The 15,742-nt window shown below is 42.7% G+C and overlaps 1 protein-coding gene across 1 annotated transcript; it reads right to left on the bottom strand.

The window, feature by feature from the left end:
* Nucleotides 1–2,587: 2,587 nt before the first annotated feature.
* HSP90B1 (heat shock protein 90 beta family member 1) lies at nucleotides 2,588–12,511 on the bottom strand. The gene is made up of 18 exons (XM_048302736.1): nucleotides 12,350–12,511; nucleotides 11,795–11,894; nucleotides 11,059–11,200; nucleotides 10,853–10,969; nucleotides 10,112–10,443; nucleotides 9,071–9,182; nucleotides 8,287–8,403; nucleotides 7,576–7,692; nucleotides 6,777–6,914; nucleotides 6,610–6,687; nucleotides 6,463–6,528; nucleotides 5,929–6,198; nucleotides 5,456–5,701; nucleotides 5,038–5,174; nucleotides 4,577–4,655; nucleotides 4,324–4,479; nucleotides 3,698–3,796; nucleotides 2,588–2,851 (listed from the first exon to the last, which is right to left on the bottom strand). Exons 1-18 carry the CDS (start codon nucleotides 12,396–12,398, stop codon nucleotides 2,822–2,824), a joined length of 2,385 nt encoding a protein of 794 aa, XP_048158693.1. The 5' UTR covers nucleotides 12,399–12,511; the 3' UTR covers nucleotides 2,588–2,821.
* Between the last annotated feature and the right edge of the window lie 3,231 nt (nucleotides 12,512–15,742).

The following is a 15,742-nucleotide window of genomic DNA, read 5'->3' as shown; positions in this document are numbered from 1 at the left end:
GTTTTTATACATGTGTATGTGTCTGCTCTCACCCAGTTTTACAGCTGTTGGTGGGATGAGCTCCTCTCCTGCTCTTGTGTGCCCATACTATGTAACTACATCACATCCTCTCTCTCAGGCACTTTTATCAATGACAGCAGGCATTGAGAGAAAGGCTCTAGTAAAACACAGCTGTTAAGCCCGAACAAAATCTGTGAGAACATCTTAATAGGCCCACTTCTGGTGAAAAGACTTTTTCCTTTACTGCACCTAAACAAAGCTGAGATTGGCAACCTTCCACTTCAGCAGAAGATAAAGTTTATTGAACAGAAAATGGGACAGTTCAGCAGTATTTTCTGTTCTAAATGGGGCAGGAACAGCAGTTTTTGGATGTTCCCTTTAACAAGCCAGAATTCACCAGCCTCTGCACTGTTACTCATACTTTGTCAGACCATCACCTCTTATGTTGTTGATTTCTGACATAAAAGATGCATTTCTCTCTATTTTCTAAAGGTTTTTCAGATCTAAAGGCTACAGAGGGAAGTTTCTACTAATTAGGCTTGGATTTCTAAGTGTATCCTGCTGCTACTGAAAACTGAGCAGCAGGGAGCTCAGCCTGTTCTAGCACTAAGGGAAATGTCCTCATTAGTGCCCATCTAGGAATAGCAAAGCTGACCATACACCAAGTTTTAACAGCAGAGGTGACAGCCCCAGAATAAGCACAACTGAAACACTGAGAAAAGCAGGAAACACTTCCCATACTGACACCATTTTGCTTCAGAGCTGACAAAAAAAAAAAAAAAAAAAAAAGGTAAACTTACAAGTGCATTTTGTGTTTATTAATAGCAAACACTTGTCACTCCAGCGTGTAGAGAAAGCAGCTGGACCACAGCTATGTTGCACATGATACCCTCAGCTGAAGTATATGAAGAAGCACGAAGCATGACTCTCAAGTGTGCTCTTTATTATTTGTGAAATGTAATCAAGTTTTGTCACCCTCAAGCCAATCAAAGCAATAAGAACTTCAGCTGTACAACAGAATGAAGGTTGCTTAAATCTACAAGTAATTTACAAATTAAGGATACTGGAGGAGGCCACCCTACACTTCCAATATTCCCCTTTGGTTTGTTAGGCAAAATCATTCCCAACCATACAGGAGGTGTGAGCGACACTTGCTACTCAAGAGGTCAAACAGTGAGGTGTGGGTAGTAATGATAGATTTCTGAGTGTATCACTAAAAATAAGTGATAGTTTAGGAGGTTGATTGCTACAGAGCACAAAGTTGCACTGCTATAGTAAGTGCAAACTGCCCCAAGAAATGGTGCACCTGCCCTGTTCAGTAACTTACTGCCGAAGGCTGCTACTAAAGCTGACCTTGGCAGCTGCTGACACTCAGAACACTCAGCCTGGGCCAGTAACAAAAGGCTCTTCTCTAGGATACCACTGCAGTGAGCAGAACCAGAACCCCCCCTAAACTAAGCTTCCTTTCCTTGATGTCTCAAACAAGCGTAACTTCAACACAACTCGCTAAACCCTAACACAATAGCCACACTGATAACGTGGCATATTTTGGGCAATATAGAAGCCTAGTAAATGAAAAGCAAGTTCTTCAGGTCAGTGTTTAGTGCCCTCACCTAATAAGAAAACTTATTTGGCTTCAGACTGCAGAAACTTGTAACTTCACAGAAGTTCTGTTAACAAAACAGAAGAGATTGGTTCTTAAGTAGAATCACTGTGCAGAAGCATCACTCCTATGTCCTTCTTCCACAGAAAAAGGCAAAAAAACCCCCGAAAACCCTCAGTGTAAACACTTTCCACCATGTCTGTGAAGATGTTTCAAAGTAGAGGCACAAGTGAGAAAGTGTAGTGCTTCATCCAACCATTAGATAAAGTTAACATAATGAATAGAAGTTCAACATGTCTACAACTAACCAGATTTAGCTTCAGTCACATTAAGTATCTACAGTGCTTTGCCATACTACAGGGACCTAGAACAAGAGTGAAAATGTCTAGGAGAAACAGCATTAAGAATATGTGAAAAGAACTTCCACCTTTAAAAAACACCTGTAGAAAACAGAACTGCTGTAGTGACACAAGTCAAAGGCACGGTTTCCAAGTGCCAGGGAGGATGGTGCCAGCTCACAGGCAGTAAGACAGTTCTGGTGGGAGTTGTCTGCATATTTAATCAAAGGAGATGTTTTTTCCCCCTCATCTGTAAAGCTTCTGCTGCATATTCTATGGAGTCAAGTCACAGACTCCAGCACAAGCTGGCAGGCCTTCAACTTCCAATGCCATCTTTAAACACCCTATGTCCTCTTCCTTAGGCTTGCAGGGGATACCTAACTCAAATATTTGTTTCAATTAGCAAGTTCAGTACAGCTCTCAGATACCAGGTGTACTTGGCTAAGCAGCACAGCAGGTTTGTAAAAATAAATCCCAGCCACAGGCAGACACTACACAAGTAGGTGTGGCTGTGCCAGCACAGAAAGGCCCAAGGACTGCCAACAAAGAGCCTGTTTGCACAAAGGACCTCAACATGCAGGACCATACCTTAATTTCTTTCTGCCAGCCCACAAGATGAGCTTGCTATGTATAAATTTAGAGTTGGTGGTGTTTGGGAACATTTTATTTTGTACATGACAAGATTTTACACCAAGTCAGTTAAATAATACAAATTTACATTCATGAGGAATGTTTTTAGAAAAGTGAACTTAAAAAAAAAACCTCCTTTACCCTTTAAAACCCCATACCATCCCTCAACATTTTACAGTGGAAAAAACCAAAACAATCTAATTCACATTCCCTCTTAACCCCCCAATGCAGGACAGTAGTCGAGTGCAGTTTACAGTTCATCTTTCACATCTGTGGATTCCTGTGAAGACAAAAAGAGAATCAAAATGTTCCTTTTTGAAAGCAGAAAAAGGTTACAAGAACTGCCCCAGAAGAACAGAAATTTCTATTACTGTTATTGCAGGTTATACTGCTGTGCAAACTTAACAGGAGTGGCATCAAAATTAAGTAGGTATAGTACAATAAATACTGCTCCTCAAATTCATTCTTACCTAATCTGACATTACATAACATAACAGCAGGAAATCACATTGCTATAAGCTATATATTTGCATAAGTCACAGGACATCATCTTGCAGGTCTCTTCCGAAGGCAACCCAAGAAAGCAGGCCCAGTTGGGACCTCAAACAACTTTACAAGTTGGTATTGAAGTTATGGTATTAGAAGAGTTCAGCATATCCATCATTAAAACTGCAGACATGAGCTAAGTGAAGGCTGACTTCACATGGCAGGTGAACTGTTTAGAAGCAATGGTGTTGTCTGGAGTGTTGTTCCAAGCCTATACTGTGACCATTTAAAACTATACTCTTGCTGATTTGTTCATATTTTTGCCCACAAGCTGTGGAAATACCACAGATAATTGTCTTCACTAGAGGATTTGCTGCCATTTTCTTGCCACAGGGCACTTTTACAATCTCTTAAGCATAATTTAGTTCCAGCTTTGAACATATCTAAGTGTTATCTTTTCACAATGTAGTTTAATAATTAATTTGTATTGCAGGTTTTTTCCCCTCCAAGAAAAGCCTGGAACACCTCACACTAAAATCTAGTGTCATGAAAGGCAAAGTGAACACCTTTATTGCCAGGTAGCACCCACAGGCAAAGTTCCACAACTATTGGCAAGAAAGCATCAAACTTGGGACCCTACCTTCTGTGTTTCACTGTCCTCAGCATCAGCATCCACTTCCTCTTCATCCTGCTCCGCCTCCTCAGCTGCATCTTCAGGCTCTTCAGGTTCCTCATCCACCTGTACACAAAGGTCACAAGCAATTTGCTTTACTTGCTTAGGTTTTTCAACTAGCTGTGCACTAGCTAAATACAGGCTATGGAAGAATTCACTACCAGTTCCTAACATTTGCCACAAGCTACCTGAAGGAAAAAGTAAGACCTGTCTAGCACTGATCCACTCCAGCAAAACAGCCAGCAGTTCTTGCACAGCATTATGAGAACTTTGATTACTTACACCCACTTAGGAATTTCTCCATTAGAGATAGGGGTCAAAGGCCTGTGTGCCCAATTTACTCCTCTATTTTTTTTATTAAGGACAGGACAATACTTGAGAAGCATAACAAAATAGCAGAATCTCAAACTACAAAGAAAAGCAAGGAAGGGAGACCATGAGTAAGTACAGACTCATGGCTGGATTTCTGGTGGCCCACTTAAGTGCAGGAAGCTGGATATGTTTAATTTTATGCAAGTAAATCAAGCAGCTGCACTTTTTAAGATGGAGCAACAGTAAGTCAATTATCAGCCCCAAGCAGAAGACAAACTAACCTTTGCATCCAGGTCAATGTTTAAACTCAAACGAAGCATCCTTTCTATTCTGTCTCCATATTCCTTAGTGTCTGGCAACATATATCCTGATCTCAGAGTTGCAGTTTCAAACAATACCACTGCAAGATCTGAAACAGTTTTGTCATCTTCATTTTCCTAATATGGAAAAACACAAGAAAATCAAAACAGACTTGTTAAAGCAGGTTGTATGCAGTGAAGTCAAGTCAATGTTTCACTACTCTTATTTATTTACCTTGACTCGCCTCAGCATGTCCTTGATCAGTGGATGCCTGGGGTTAATTTCAAATGTCTTCTTTTGGCTGGCATAGTAGCTGAGAAGAAAAATTGCAGCACTAAGTTTCAAAGTACAGGACCCAATTATATCTTTAAATCCACATACACTGGTTACAGTCACAGTAACAAGTGTATTCCCCCTGTTTAATACTTGTGCAACTATGGGAAGCATTCAAGTTACTAAGTTCATCTTGTCACCAAATGACAGATATCAAATGATTAGTCTTGCTCACCAGGCAGTTTTACATATTGGGCTTGGAAATAACAATGTAAGGCTATAATGAAGAGTAACTTGGTTGTAAAATGACCTTTAAAACACTTAGGATCATCTGAACCAGGTGGAAGCTTGTTACAGGCAAACCAAGCAAGGGAGGCAGTCAACTGCATTTCATGTCTGCTGCTACAGAACTGGAAGCTTACTTTGTAGATATATCCTTCCCAGTCTGGTAAGCTTGAGCCTTCATGATTCTTTCCATGTTACCAGACCAGCCATACTGACTAGCCACAAGAGCACATGGAGACTGGGTTAAACGTTGAGATAGCACAGCTTTTTCAATCTGTAGAAAAAACCCCCAAAACACCTTAATGTTAGTTCACAGAACTTATACAGTGAATAAAGTAAATAACTCTGAACTTCCCTATCAATTCAAGAATTTCTGAAAAATGTCTAAGATGACAGTCTAACTCATTGTCTTCCTGAATAAAGGTATTATCCATAAAGGTTTACTCCATGAAGGCAGAGAAGCTACTGTCAAATCTGTGTTCAAATAATCTGCAAGGTATGTTGTAGCAAGTACAGCCAGTAAAAATAATCATTACAAATAACACAGTATTTTACCTTGTCTTTTAGAGCTTTGTCTTTCATCCAGTTTAAGAGTGGCTCAAATTCCTTTTCCAAGGCTTCCCGACTCTCTTTAGACTTTTCACTTTCTTCAAACTTAACTCCTTCTTTTGCTACATTCTGGAACCTCTTGCCATCAAACTCTGGCAAAGCCTGAATACAATATTCATCTACAGGTTCAGTCAGATAGATCACTTCATAGCCCTTTTTCAGCAGACGCTCAACAAATGGTGAGGACTCAGCCTAGGATGAAAACATTTGGGATGTCAGTTTAATTGCATTGGTATCAACAGTTACCAAAACCTGTACAACTATCTGACAAATACTGGTACCAGAAAAACTGAACTGCAGGAGTAACATAAGCATGGAGTCTCCACTTGTGCCATAAATACACAATTCACAATGTTTATGGTACTAAAACTACAAGCTATACTGTACCCCTTTTCCCTCTTTCTTTCACTCTCACATACCTCCTTTCTGCTAGCACCAGCCATGAAATAGATTTTGTCTTGCTTCTCCTTCATTCTTTCCACATACTGATCAAGGCTGGTGAGGTTACTTTCATGATGAGAAGACTGGAAGCGCAGAAGTTTAGCGAGTCGTGTACGATTGGAGTGATCCTCAATAACACCAAGCTTCACATTAGTACCAAACTCTTTCCAGAATGTGTCATTGTATTTTTCCTCTGCAATTTTCTTGATCATATCAAGAGTTTTGCGAACAAGTTTCTTTCTGATCACCTAAAAAAAGCAGCAATACTGAGTTACAACAATAAGTATTTGGAAGAGCCCTCACTGCAACCTCATTACAAAGAATAGATTCCACTTTGTATCCCTGATCTGACATAGAGGTAATCTGCAAACAGCAATACCTGAGCTTCCTTTATGTTAATTTCAGAGTCATGTACCAAAATTCATCATGCTATTAAGTCTTCTAAATCTTACTGCTGTCGTGTGCTTACAATGAAGGAATTTAATTGTTTTAGTTAAAAATAACTAGCTTACCTTTAACAATTTATGCTGCTGAAGTGTTTCACGGGATACATTCAAAGGAAGATCATCAGAATCCACCTAATTGAGAAAGAAAATTTTAAGTATACCTGGCAGTATTTAAAAAAAAAATTAAATGCAAGTAAGATATATAATACTTACAACACCCTTAACAAAGTTAAGATATTTGGGCATCATGTCATGGAAGTCATCAGTGATGAACACTCTTCGAACGTACAGCTGAATTACAAGAGGAGAGAGCAGCCAAGTTACTTTAGGGTTTTTGTTTTTCTTTTCCACAAAACCATAACCACACTTTCCTGTCCTACCTTAATGAAATCACTTTTTTTGGATCCGTATTCATCAAACAGTCCACGTGGAGCAGAATTAGGAACAAACAAGATGGATTTGAAAGTTACTTCCCCTTCAGCAGTGAAGTGGATGTATGCCATTGGGTCATCATGTTCCTGTGAAGAGAGAATGCTTTTAATTGACGTGGGGAAAATACCAGTGAGTTAATGTTTCTAAAAAAAACATGCTTTTGGCAAATAAGTGCAATTATTTAAGAACTAATCCATGTAGCCATGCTTTGTTAAAGTCTATAATGGAGACAAAAGTTTAAGTTACAAGAGCAGAGTTACTCATGTAAAAATAACCTTCCTGGAAACCTTCCAAGTTTTGCTGGATTTTAACAAGCCAGTTGCTAATAAGTTACCAACAGCACGATAACCAATAGAGTATCATCACACCACATGATACAAAGGTAACACTTTAGGAAACTCTGTCTCCCTCTTTCTTCCTCCACGTGCAATAAGCACCACAACCCTCTGACTAAATACAAATTTCCCTGTCAACATTGAAACACATCAGTAAGCTCCACATGCACTGCAACATAATACTTCCCAAACCGAGACTAATCAACACGTGGGGGGCAGTACCTTCTCTCTGGAAAAACGATTAACTCTGACTGAGATGTTATACCTTCCAGGCTCTCTGCAGTTCCATCTACTGACAGCTATTAATTAATTCTTCAGAAATAGCCCATCCATAAGCATTCTTTTATTTACATAGCAAGACATACTACAGCAAACCTCTTCCTTTGGAATCATCTTGAGGCCCAGAGCTCACCTTGGAAAAGGTTTTGTAAAAAGCTTTGTATTCATCTTCTTCAACTTCTTTAGATGGTCTCTGCCAGATTGGTTTTATGTCATTCATGAGCTCCCAATCCCAGACAGTCTTTTCGACCTAGGTAAATAAACACCACAGTATAAAAAACTCTCATTCTTTTACTTCATGCTTGGCCAATTAAGGGCACTCCACTGAAGCCAAAACAAAATAGCATGTAAAAATCCCAAACATGCTCTTTCTAATTTATAAAACTATGCAATGGCCTGGACATTCTCATTTTAAGTACACATGAGTGCAACACATGGGAACAAAACTTTAGTCTACACTGTAGCGTGTTCCATGTATATTTAACACATTCACTGAGTACCAGTATTTCTGTTCTAATGCCACTCTGGAAAAATCTTCCCAGCAGAGTATATTAAATTTAAACTTGTCAACAGTGTCAGACTTCAGAATTCCGCTTCCATTTCAAGTAGTTCATGCAAGTACTTATAATTAGCTGTGACCACAGCTTCACAAGGCTACTGCCAATCATCTGCCTGACTTCTACCTAAGTCTGTTTCATTTACAATCTTCTTTCCTCACATCTCACTTTAAAAGGATTTGTTTCTTGAAAGCACTCACTACGGAAATGTACCTCTGCAAGACTACCTAGGAAAATTGCCATCTATCTGACAGGAGCTGCAGGACCCCATGTCTAACAAAGCTTACCTTCTTAGTTTTTGGCTTCTTTTCTTCCTCCTCTTCTTCAACTGCTGCTTCATCATCTGTTTCTTCTTCTTTCTCCTTTGCTTCCTCCTCTTCAATGGGTTCTTCAACAGTCTCTGTCTAAAGAGACAACTGAAGGTGGGGATTTGAACACCTTGACTTCCTACTAGGTATGCTCTAGTATTCTCTCAAAAAGCTTAATCTCATAGCACTAGCCTGACTTCTGCTATTTTTCTGTTGCAAACTTCTCTATAGGTAATATTTTTCAGTTGCATTTTTCATTAACACATACTTTCCTTCAATACACTGTGAGACCACCATACTCAAATTCAAGTTTTTCAATGCTTTACATATAATTCTGATCAAAGACTTGGTGGATTTTAAGTTGGTGCTACACCAAGAAAGCATCCCAACAGGCCTAAGATACTGCTCTGTTTTTTTCAGGATACCTAGCCATGGTTCTGCTTGAGAGCTTAACAAAGCTTCCATCTACCAAAGCCAGTGTAAGAAAGATCCACCTAAGTAATTACCAATGTTTTTCCTTTGATAATCTTCTTTGAGTCAGAATAAAAACAAGCTCCTTTAAAGTTTGTGATTTTAGCAACAGACTAGCATTTAGAGAAAAAACAACTACTAAAACACTAGCCAAGAAGTCAGGAACAAAAGAATTTTAGAAATTAGACAAGTGGCAGCTCTATGACAGGACCTTAGCCTTCATGAAAGATCTGGCCAGACAGCTGTCATAACCAAAGCTTACACTGTGCAATACTCAGTTAAATACACTTACCTTGCTGCTCCACACATATATGGGGAAGTTTATGAACTGGGAATATTTCTTCACTAGATTTTTAACAGTGTCCAGCTCAAGGTAATCAGATGCTTCTTCCTTCAAGACAAGGCTAAATAAAAAAAAAACAAAACCCCAACCAAACCTTTTAAAGTGCTGGACAAGTATTTTGACAGTTTCATAGCAAAAGATACATTTCTTATGCCACTGAGATTGACCAACTGAGCCAGAGCATGGTACTGATAACCAAGATTGGGGGTTTATTCACATATGGGCCATTCATTTAAGAGGTGGAGTTGATGATCCTTGTAGGTCCCAATTCAGAACAATCTGTGATTTTTGCTACAGTTGTAGCAATTCATATTTATGCAAGTGAGCTTTTATTAGTACAACTCCAAGTATCTTAAAAAATACAATCCTTACTCAACTAGCAGTTGTTTTCACTGACTGAGGCAGAACACAATATTCAAAAGTTTAAATGAAAGCAGCAAATCATATCAATACTTATCAGGATTTTGATGCACCCTCATGGGCTTTACCTCAAACTAGAGCACCAAGATCTACTTTTTTACACTAAGTGCCACCTCCAGAAAGACATCTTCTAAACCCAGGCCAAATAAATTTACCTGCTCATGAAAGCAATGAAAATAGGACTGGCAAACTACCTCTAGTCTGAAATTTGCATCAGATCAGCCTCACTGGTATATAAACAGCAGCTAGTTTCCAAGACAAAGCTCTACAGCTCCTGTACAGGTTTTGCCAGGCCAGAATTGTGTTGAGGGACTGAATGAGCCTGTTTGGAAGTACTTGGTGACAGTTGTCAAGACATTCATAGTTTTGTTAGCTCATCAAACAGAACATGAAGCAAACTACATTTCTTTTTGGCTCCAGTTTACATTTTGCATGTTTCTATTAAACTGAATAAAGCTGTATTATAAGAATTAAATTAGCCACAAAGCTAAAGTCACTCACATATTCCAATAAGCAAAGTGTACCCACACAACCTTTTCTATTTTAAAACTAAAGAAAGTTAATACTTACGTTATGGTTGTGCCACGTCCTAAGGTGTTCCCTCTTGGGTCATTGATCACAGAGAACTCATTTGAATCTGACTCCCAAATATGCTGAGTATCATTGTTGTGTTTTGATGTGACAATAACTCTGTCTGCTACTAAGAAAGCAGAATAAAAGCCAACACCAAACTGGCCAATTAACTCAGATGTTGACTGGCTATCATCCTGCATTTCAGTCATCTTGTTTAAGAATTCACTTGTACCAGACTTTGCAATGGTACCCAGGTTTTTAACTAACTCCTCCTTTGTCATGCCAATACCCGTATCTGTAACATGAAGCATGTTCTTCTCTTTATCACACTGAAAAAAAAAAAAAAAAAGAGAAAAATGCAGTTTGACTTCCCTCTGAACCTTAATACATGCCGAAGAAAAGTGCTACATAGTAGTAATCAAATTCAATCATGCCTGGCTACAATAAATTGAATTTGCAGTAACCAGAAATGAGAAAGACCTTCCTTCGAAGTACTCCAATACTTCAGTTGCTCTTTATAAAACCAGAAATGTACTTTTACCATTAAAAGAGAAGTAGTCTTTGATAAAGTTAATTGCAAAGGTCCTCATGTGGTCCTAGTTTGTATTTGCATCAGCATTAAGCCAAAGACTGAGATTTAATGAAGCAAGGACTGAGATTTAATGTTTTCATGAGATTTAATCTTTTCACGTTCCTCCACCACGTCTCTTAGAGATGTTCATATCTAATGCTTCTTACCTTGATTTTGACTGTAAGTTCCTCATTGCCAGCGAGAGCATTTTCATCAGTTAATGATATCAACCGTATCTTATCTAAAGCATCTGAAGCATTTGAAATAAGTTCCCGCAGGAAAATCTGAAATAGAAGCCAGTAGTCAGGAATGCCAGGAGACAGACACACACCCCTCCAAAATTCTAACATGAGCTGCAGATAAAGGCACTAACCTCTTTATTTTTATACAAAGAATTGATAATTAACTTCATCATTCTGTTCACTTCTGCTTGAAATGCAAACTTCTCAGATTTTTCTCTGATTTCTTTGATCTGGGATGCATTTAGGCCATCTAGCTGGATAGCTTCTTCCTCTCTGTTAGGACAATGAAAAGCCTATCAAGGAATCTTGTCCACAAACAGCATCACTAATTTTATCACAAAGCAACAGCAAAAATGCTTAATTGCTGATGTAGCACAAAATTACATGATCAAGTGAGTCAAGTGCCAAGAATAGCCATCCTCAACTGCATAACCTTAATTCAAAACTTGAGTGAAAACTCATGCTTGCAAGTGAGACTCTTTTCATTAAAAATTCAGGGAATAATACAGGTAATGTTAAAGCCACTGCAATCCTCAGCATGTGGTGCACCTCACAGGAGGTAAGGCATTTCATAGGCATAGAGCGATTTCATCCCCAGGCACTAAACTGACACCATTTATGACATGCACGAGTAAACCCCAATTAACAGTTATCGATATTCGACAAAAACAAGTTGAACTTTTCTGAATCCAAGTTCTCAAGCTCGTTTCAGTTTAGAAGGAAAAACAGTCTTTTGCAGAAATGCTTTATTTCCTCCAGCTGACAGGATCACTCTTTTGAATAGCGTTCCTTCCCTGCTTCTGAGGCCTGAGGCATAACTGGTGCTCAAACTGACCCTTCCAAAACCAGGACGCCTCAGATACCAACCTCTGAACAACTTCATCATCTGTTCGAGACCCTTCTCTGCTTTTGCCCAAGTCATCTTCCACGGTCCCATCTACATCCACCTCATCGGCTCTGACCGACACTGGGAAAACAAGGAAACCAACGCTCTGAACCCGATCTCCATGCTACACTACCCAACTTCTCCGGTCACCCCTCCCCGCGACTTTAGGCTCAGCTCTGCCGCTCCAGTCCCCCGCCCCCTCCCCAGGGGAGTTCAGCCCAACCGGAGACAGGCGAGAGGGGCAAGCGGAGGCCCTCTCCCACCCTCCGCCCCCGCCCGTGACAGCGCATGAGCCGCGCGGCCCCCTCCCCCCGCCGGAGAGGGCCAGGCCCGGGCAGAGCAGGCGAGGGGCCGAGCACCGCTTCCCCTCCCCGCGGGGCAGAGCGAGGGGTCCCGCCCGACACCCCACCTCCCCTCGGCGGCCTCCGGCCCCCTCGCCCCAGCACACGGCGGGGGAAGGCGGGTGGGGGGGGGCCTGTTGGCCGGGACCCCGACACCCTTCCGCCAGAACCTTCTAGAAGCCCGCGGGCACTCACCGGCCAGGAGCAGCACACCGGCCAGAGCGAGCGCCCACACGGACTTCATGGCGGCCGCGGTGACAAGAGAAGAGCCCCCAGCGCCGCCGCCTCGCGCTGCCGAGCCCGACCCGCGCCGCCGCCGATCCCGCTGGAGCGGCCGCGGCCCTCCCCCTCCGCCTTATGAACCCCGGAGTGGGGGGGGCCTGCGCCACTGCGACCAATAGCAGCGCACCACGCCAAACACGCAGCCAATGGGAAGCCTGGGCAGGCGGGGTCTGCAGCCGTCGCCGCCAATCGTGACTTTCCATGTGCGGTTTCCTGCGGTCGGAGCGTGGCCGGCGCCGATTGGCGGGCGGGGCGGCGCTCGGCCAATGGTGTGCGCGGGGTGGCGTGGCCAGCGCGGCCCCGCGCGGCGCTGCAATGAATGATCGGCGGCGTTTGACGGCGGGACCACGTGGGGTGCGGCCGCGGGAGCGACAGGGACCGTCTCCACACGGAGCACCAGCTCCGACCGCTTCCGGGGACACCCGGGATGCTCACTGGGGAGACGGGGTGTTACAACGGCACTTCCGGTCGCGGCCGCACCCCTGGGTACCAAGAGGTGTGAAAAGTCATGATTAAGGCCATAACCAGCGGGCCCGAGCGCCAGGCCTGGGCCGCCGTTAGGGGAAGGGCGGCACTGGCGAATCCCGCTGTCCGCCCCACCGAGTGGGGGCTGGAGCGCGGATGGGCGCATGCCCCGGTGCTGCGCGTTGCATGCCGGGAGCTGTAGTTCGTGCGGTCGGTGCCCCATGGCGCCCCCTGCCGCGGCGGCGCGGGAGGTGCGCGGGGGCTCCAGGACAGGGTCCCCGCCAGGTACTCGGGGCCTCACGATCCCGCTGTTGTCGTCGTGCCCTGCCCTTGGCTCTCCGCGCCTCTCTGCGTGTCTAGTGCCTCGCACCGCCATGAGAGAAACCGGCTGGCTTCAGCCGAGCCTCTTTGGGGACTCCCAGTGCTGGTGGAGGATAAACCAAGCCGAGTGTCTGCCAGGTGTCCCTGTTCTCCGGGTTTTCAGCGCTCATCAGGGCAACCATTCTCCCAGGAGCTCGTTAGCCCTCCTTAGACTACTCTTGGGGCCTTTGTTCATCCACGCACGGCCCTCCCTTCCCCCTGTGGAGTGGCGGCTCCAGCAGCTGCCTCAGGTGTGAGGGGACACGGGACCTGCCCCCCCAGTGCCACCCTGCGGGGCAGGGTCAGCGTGAGGGCAGCTGCGATTTGTGGCACACTAAAAGAGAGCCCCGCTGCTCCACAGATGAGACCTTCCCGTGCTTTTTCCGTGTCCCTGCAGGGGCTGCAGCTTGGGACATGAAATGCAGCCTGTGCAACCTCTGCAGTGCATTGCTGTTCACAGCTTATGTTAATAAGCTAGCTACTTGAAATAACTTATGACCCCCCCTCACCATCCTGAAAAATCTGCCCAGGCTTTCATGTGCCAGTCACCTGTTTCATCTTACATGTTTAACACTAGATTGGGGGAAAAAATCCCCCACCAAATACCAAAAAACAAACTTGCAAGCAATGATTTGATGAACTTTGTACTTGGAGAGGAATGTATTTGAAAGATATTGATCTGTGATGTTCCATGCAAAATATAAAAGCCTTCACTGTGTTTACAACTTCACAAACACAGAGCTTAGTCTATCAGTAGCTGAAGGTCTTGGCAAAAATAAGGTTATCATCTTTAAAACTCAGTGTTGTACATTTTTGTCCTAATAATTAATGTTTATGGAACTGGAAATGAGCCTTTTTATTGCAGTAAAGAATGGTTATCTTTGGGTTCTTCTTAATGAAGTGTTGTGCTTTAACCCCAGCTGGCAACAAAGTCCTGTGCAGCTGCTTCCTCACTCCTCCCCATGGGCTGGGGGAGAGAATCAGGAGTGTAAAAGTGAAAAAACTCGTGGGCTGAGATAAAGACAGTTTAAGAGGTAAGGAAAAGCCTTGCATGCAAGCAAAGCAAAACAAGGAATTAATTCACCATTTCCCATGGGTAGGCATGTGTTCAGCCATCCCCAGGATGGCAGGGCCCCAGCACACATAACAGTGACTGGGGAAGACAAACACCATCACTCCCAACATCCTCCCCTTCCTCCTTCTTCCCCCAGCTCTGTACACTGAGCATGGCACCACATGGCATGGAATGTCCTTGGGTCAGTTGGGGTCAGCTGTCCTGGCTGTGTCCCCTCCCAACTTCTCGTGCACCTCCAACCTCCTTGATGGTGCAGTGGTGCAAGAGGCAGAGAAGGCCTTGACTCTGTGCAAGCACTGCTCAGAAATTATGAAAACATCCCTGAGTTATCAACACTGTTTCCATCACCAATCCATACCAGAGCCCTGTGCCAGCTACTGTGAAGAAAATTAACTCTATCCCAGCCAATACCAGCACAAGAAGGCAAAATTCAATTGCGACCTCTCTAAAAAGACTCATGAAGCTTTTCTCTATGATTTGCAGTTTTAATAGCTGTTCCTCACATATCACAAATTATATGAGAAAATAAAAGGATGGTTACTCTTCCAAAACGTATGTGAGAATGACTGTGAAAAATAAATGTGAGAAGTCAGTGTTAGGGTTGTAAGTAAAAAAAAACCCACCTGTCAGGTTTTTGTGGAGACTTGAACTTGGAGAATTGTTAGGGTTGTAAGTAAAAAAAGAAACATCTGTCAGGTTTTTGTGGAGACTCGAACGTGGAGAATTATTTTCAAAGGAGTAGTCTTACTTATTTGAAAATACAATTTCATTATTCAGGAGTCTAAGCAGAGAAAGTTTATCTTTTTCTAAGACTCATCTACAAGCAGTTCAGGATTTGATTTCCTAATTGTGCCTCTATGATTCCCAGAGTGAGATATGTTGCTTTACGACTGTTGATAGGCATTTGAGGGACACAGAGATAAGCAGAGTAGTTATCTCCTTCTTGTAGAATGCTTGCATTAGGAGATTTTTCTGGCATTTCTGGTTTAGCCATCATTTTGCTGGAGGCAGGAAAATGTAACGCCTCGTGACAATCATTTTGAACTTTGGTAACTGGAATAGTAAGAATGCAAACCAGTTCTGTTATTGACTGTGCTAAACCAACAGAGATTTTAGATTAAGTTTTGTGGAATTCAAATTTTATTGGTTACTTTGCCTCTATGATTATACAGTGTAGAACATTGCTTTTGAAGGAAATACAAAACCTGATCAATCTGTGTTTGTCTGTTGAATTTAAAGGCCAGACTAGTAAGAACTGCAATGAGTTTAGCAGCATTGATTGCTTGATGTAGATTATACTGTTTGCTTTCATGAATGCCCATTTGGATTACCCAGGACAAAACTGATAGGCAAGAATGAGGCAGCTGAGTACTTATGCTCTCAGAAAGAAAGTTTATTGTCTTTAC

This window comes from Corvus hawaiiensis, chromosome 4 (assembly GCF_020740725.1).
Source record: "Corvus hawaiiensis isolate bCorHaw1 chromosome 4, bCorHaw1.pri.cur, whole genome shotgun sequence".
Taxonomy (NCBI): Eukaryota; Metazoa; Chordata; class Aves; order Passeriformes; family Corvidae; genus Corvus; species Corvus hawaiiensis.
Note: the sequence above shows the minus strand (reverse complement) of the source record. Positions and strands in the feature narration are given on the sequence as shown.

Coding starts and splice junctions, on each gene's coding strand:
- HSP90B1 (XM_048302736.1), bottom strand. CDS start 12,398: ATGAAGTCCGTGTGGGCGCTCGCTCTGGCCGGTGTGCTGCTCCTGGCC. Junction 10,970..11,058: donor CTTTGTATAAAAATAAAGAG/GTTAGTGCCTTT, acceptor CTTCTATTTCAG/ATTTTCCTGCGGGAACTTAT. Junction 8,404..9,070: donor TATATGTGTGGAGCAGCAAG/GTAAGTGTATTT, acceptor TTGTCTCTTTAG/ACAGAGACTGTTGAAGAACC.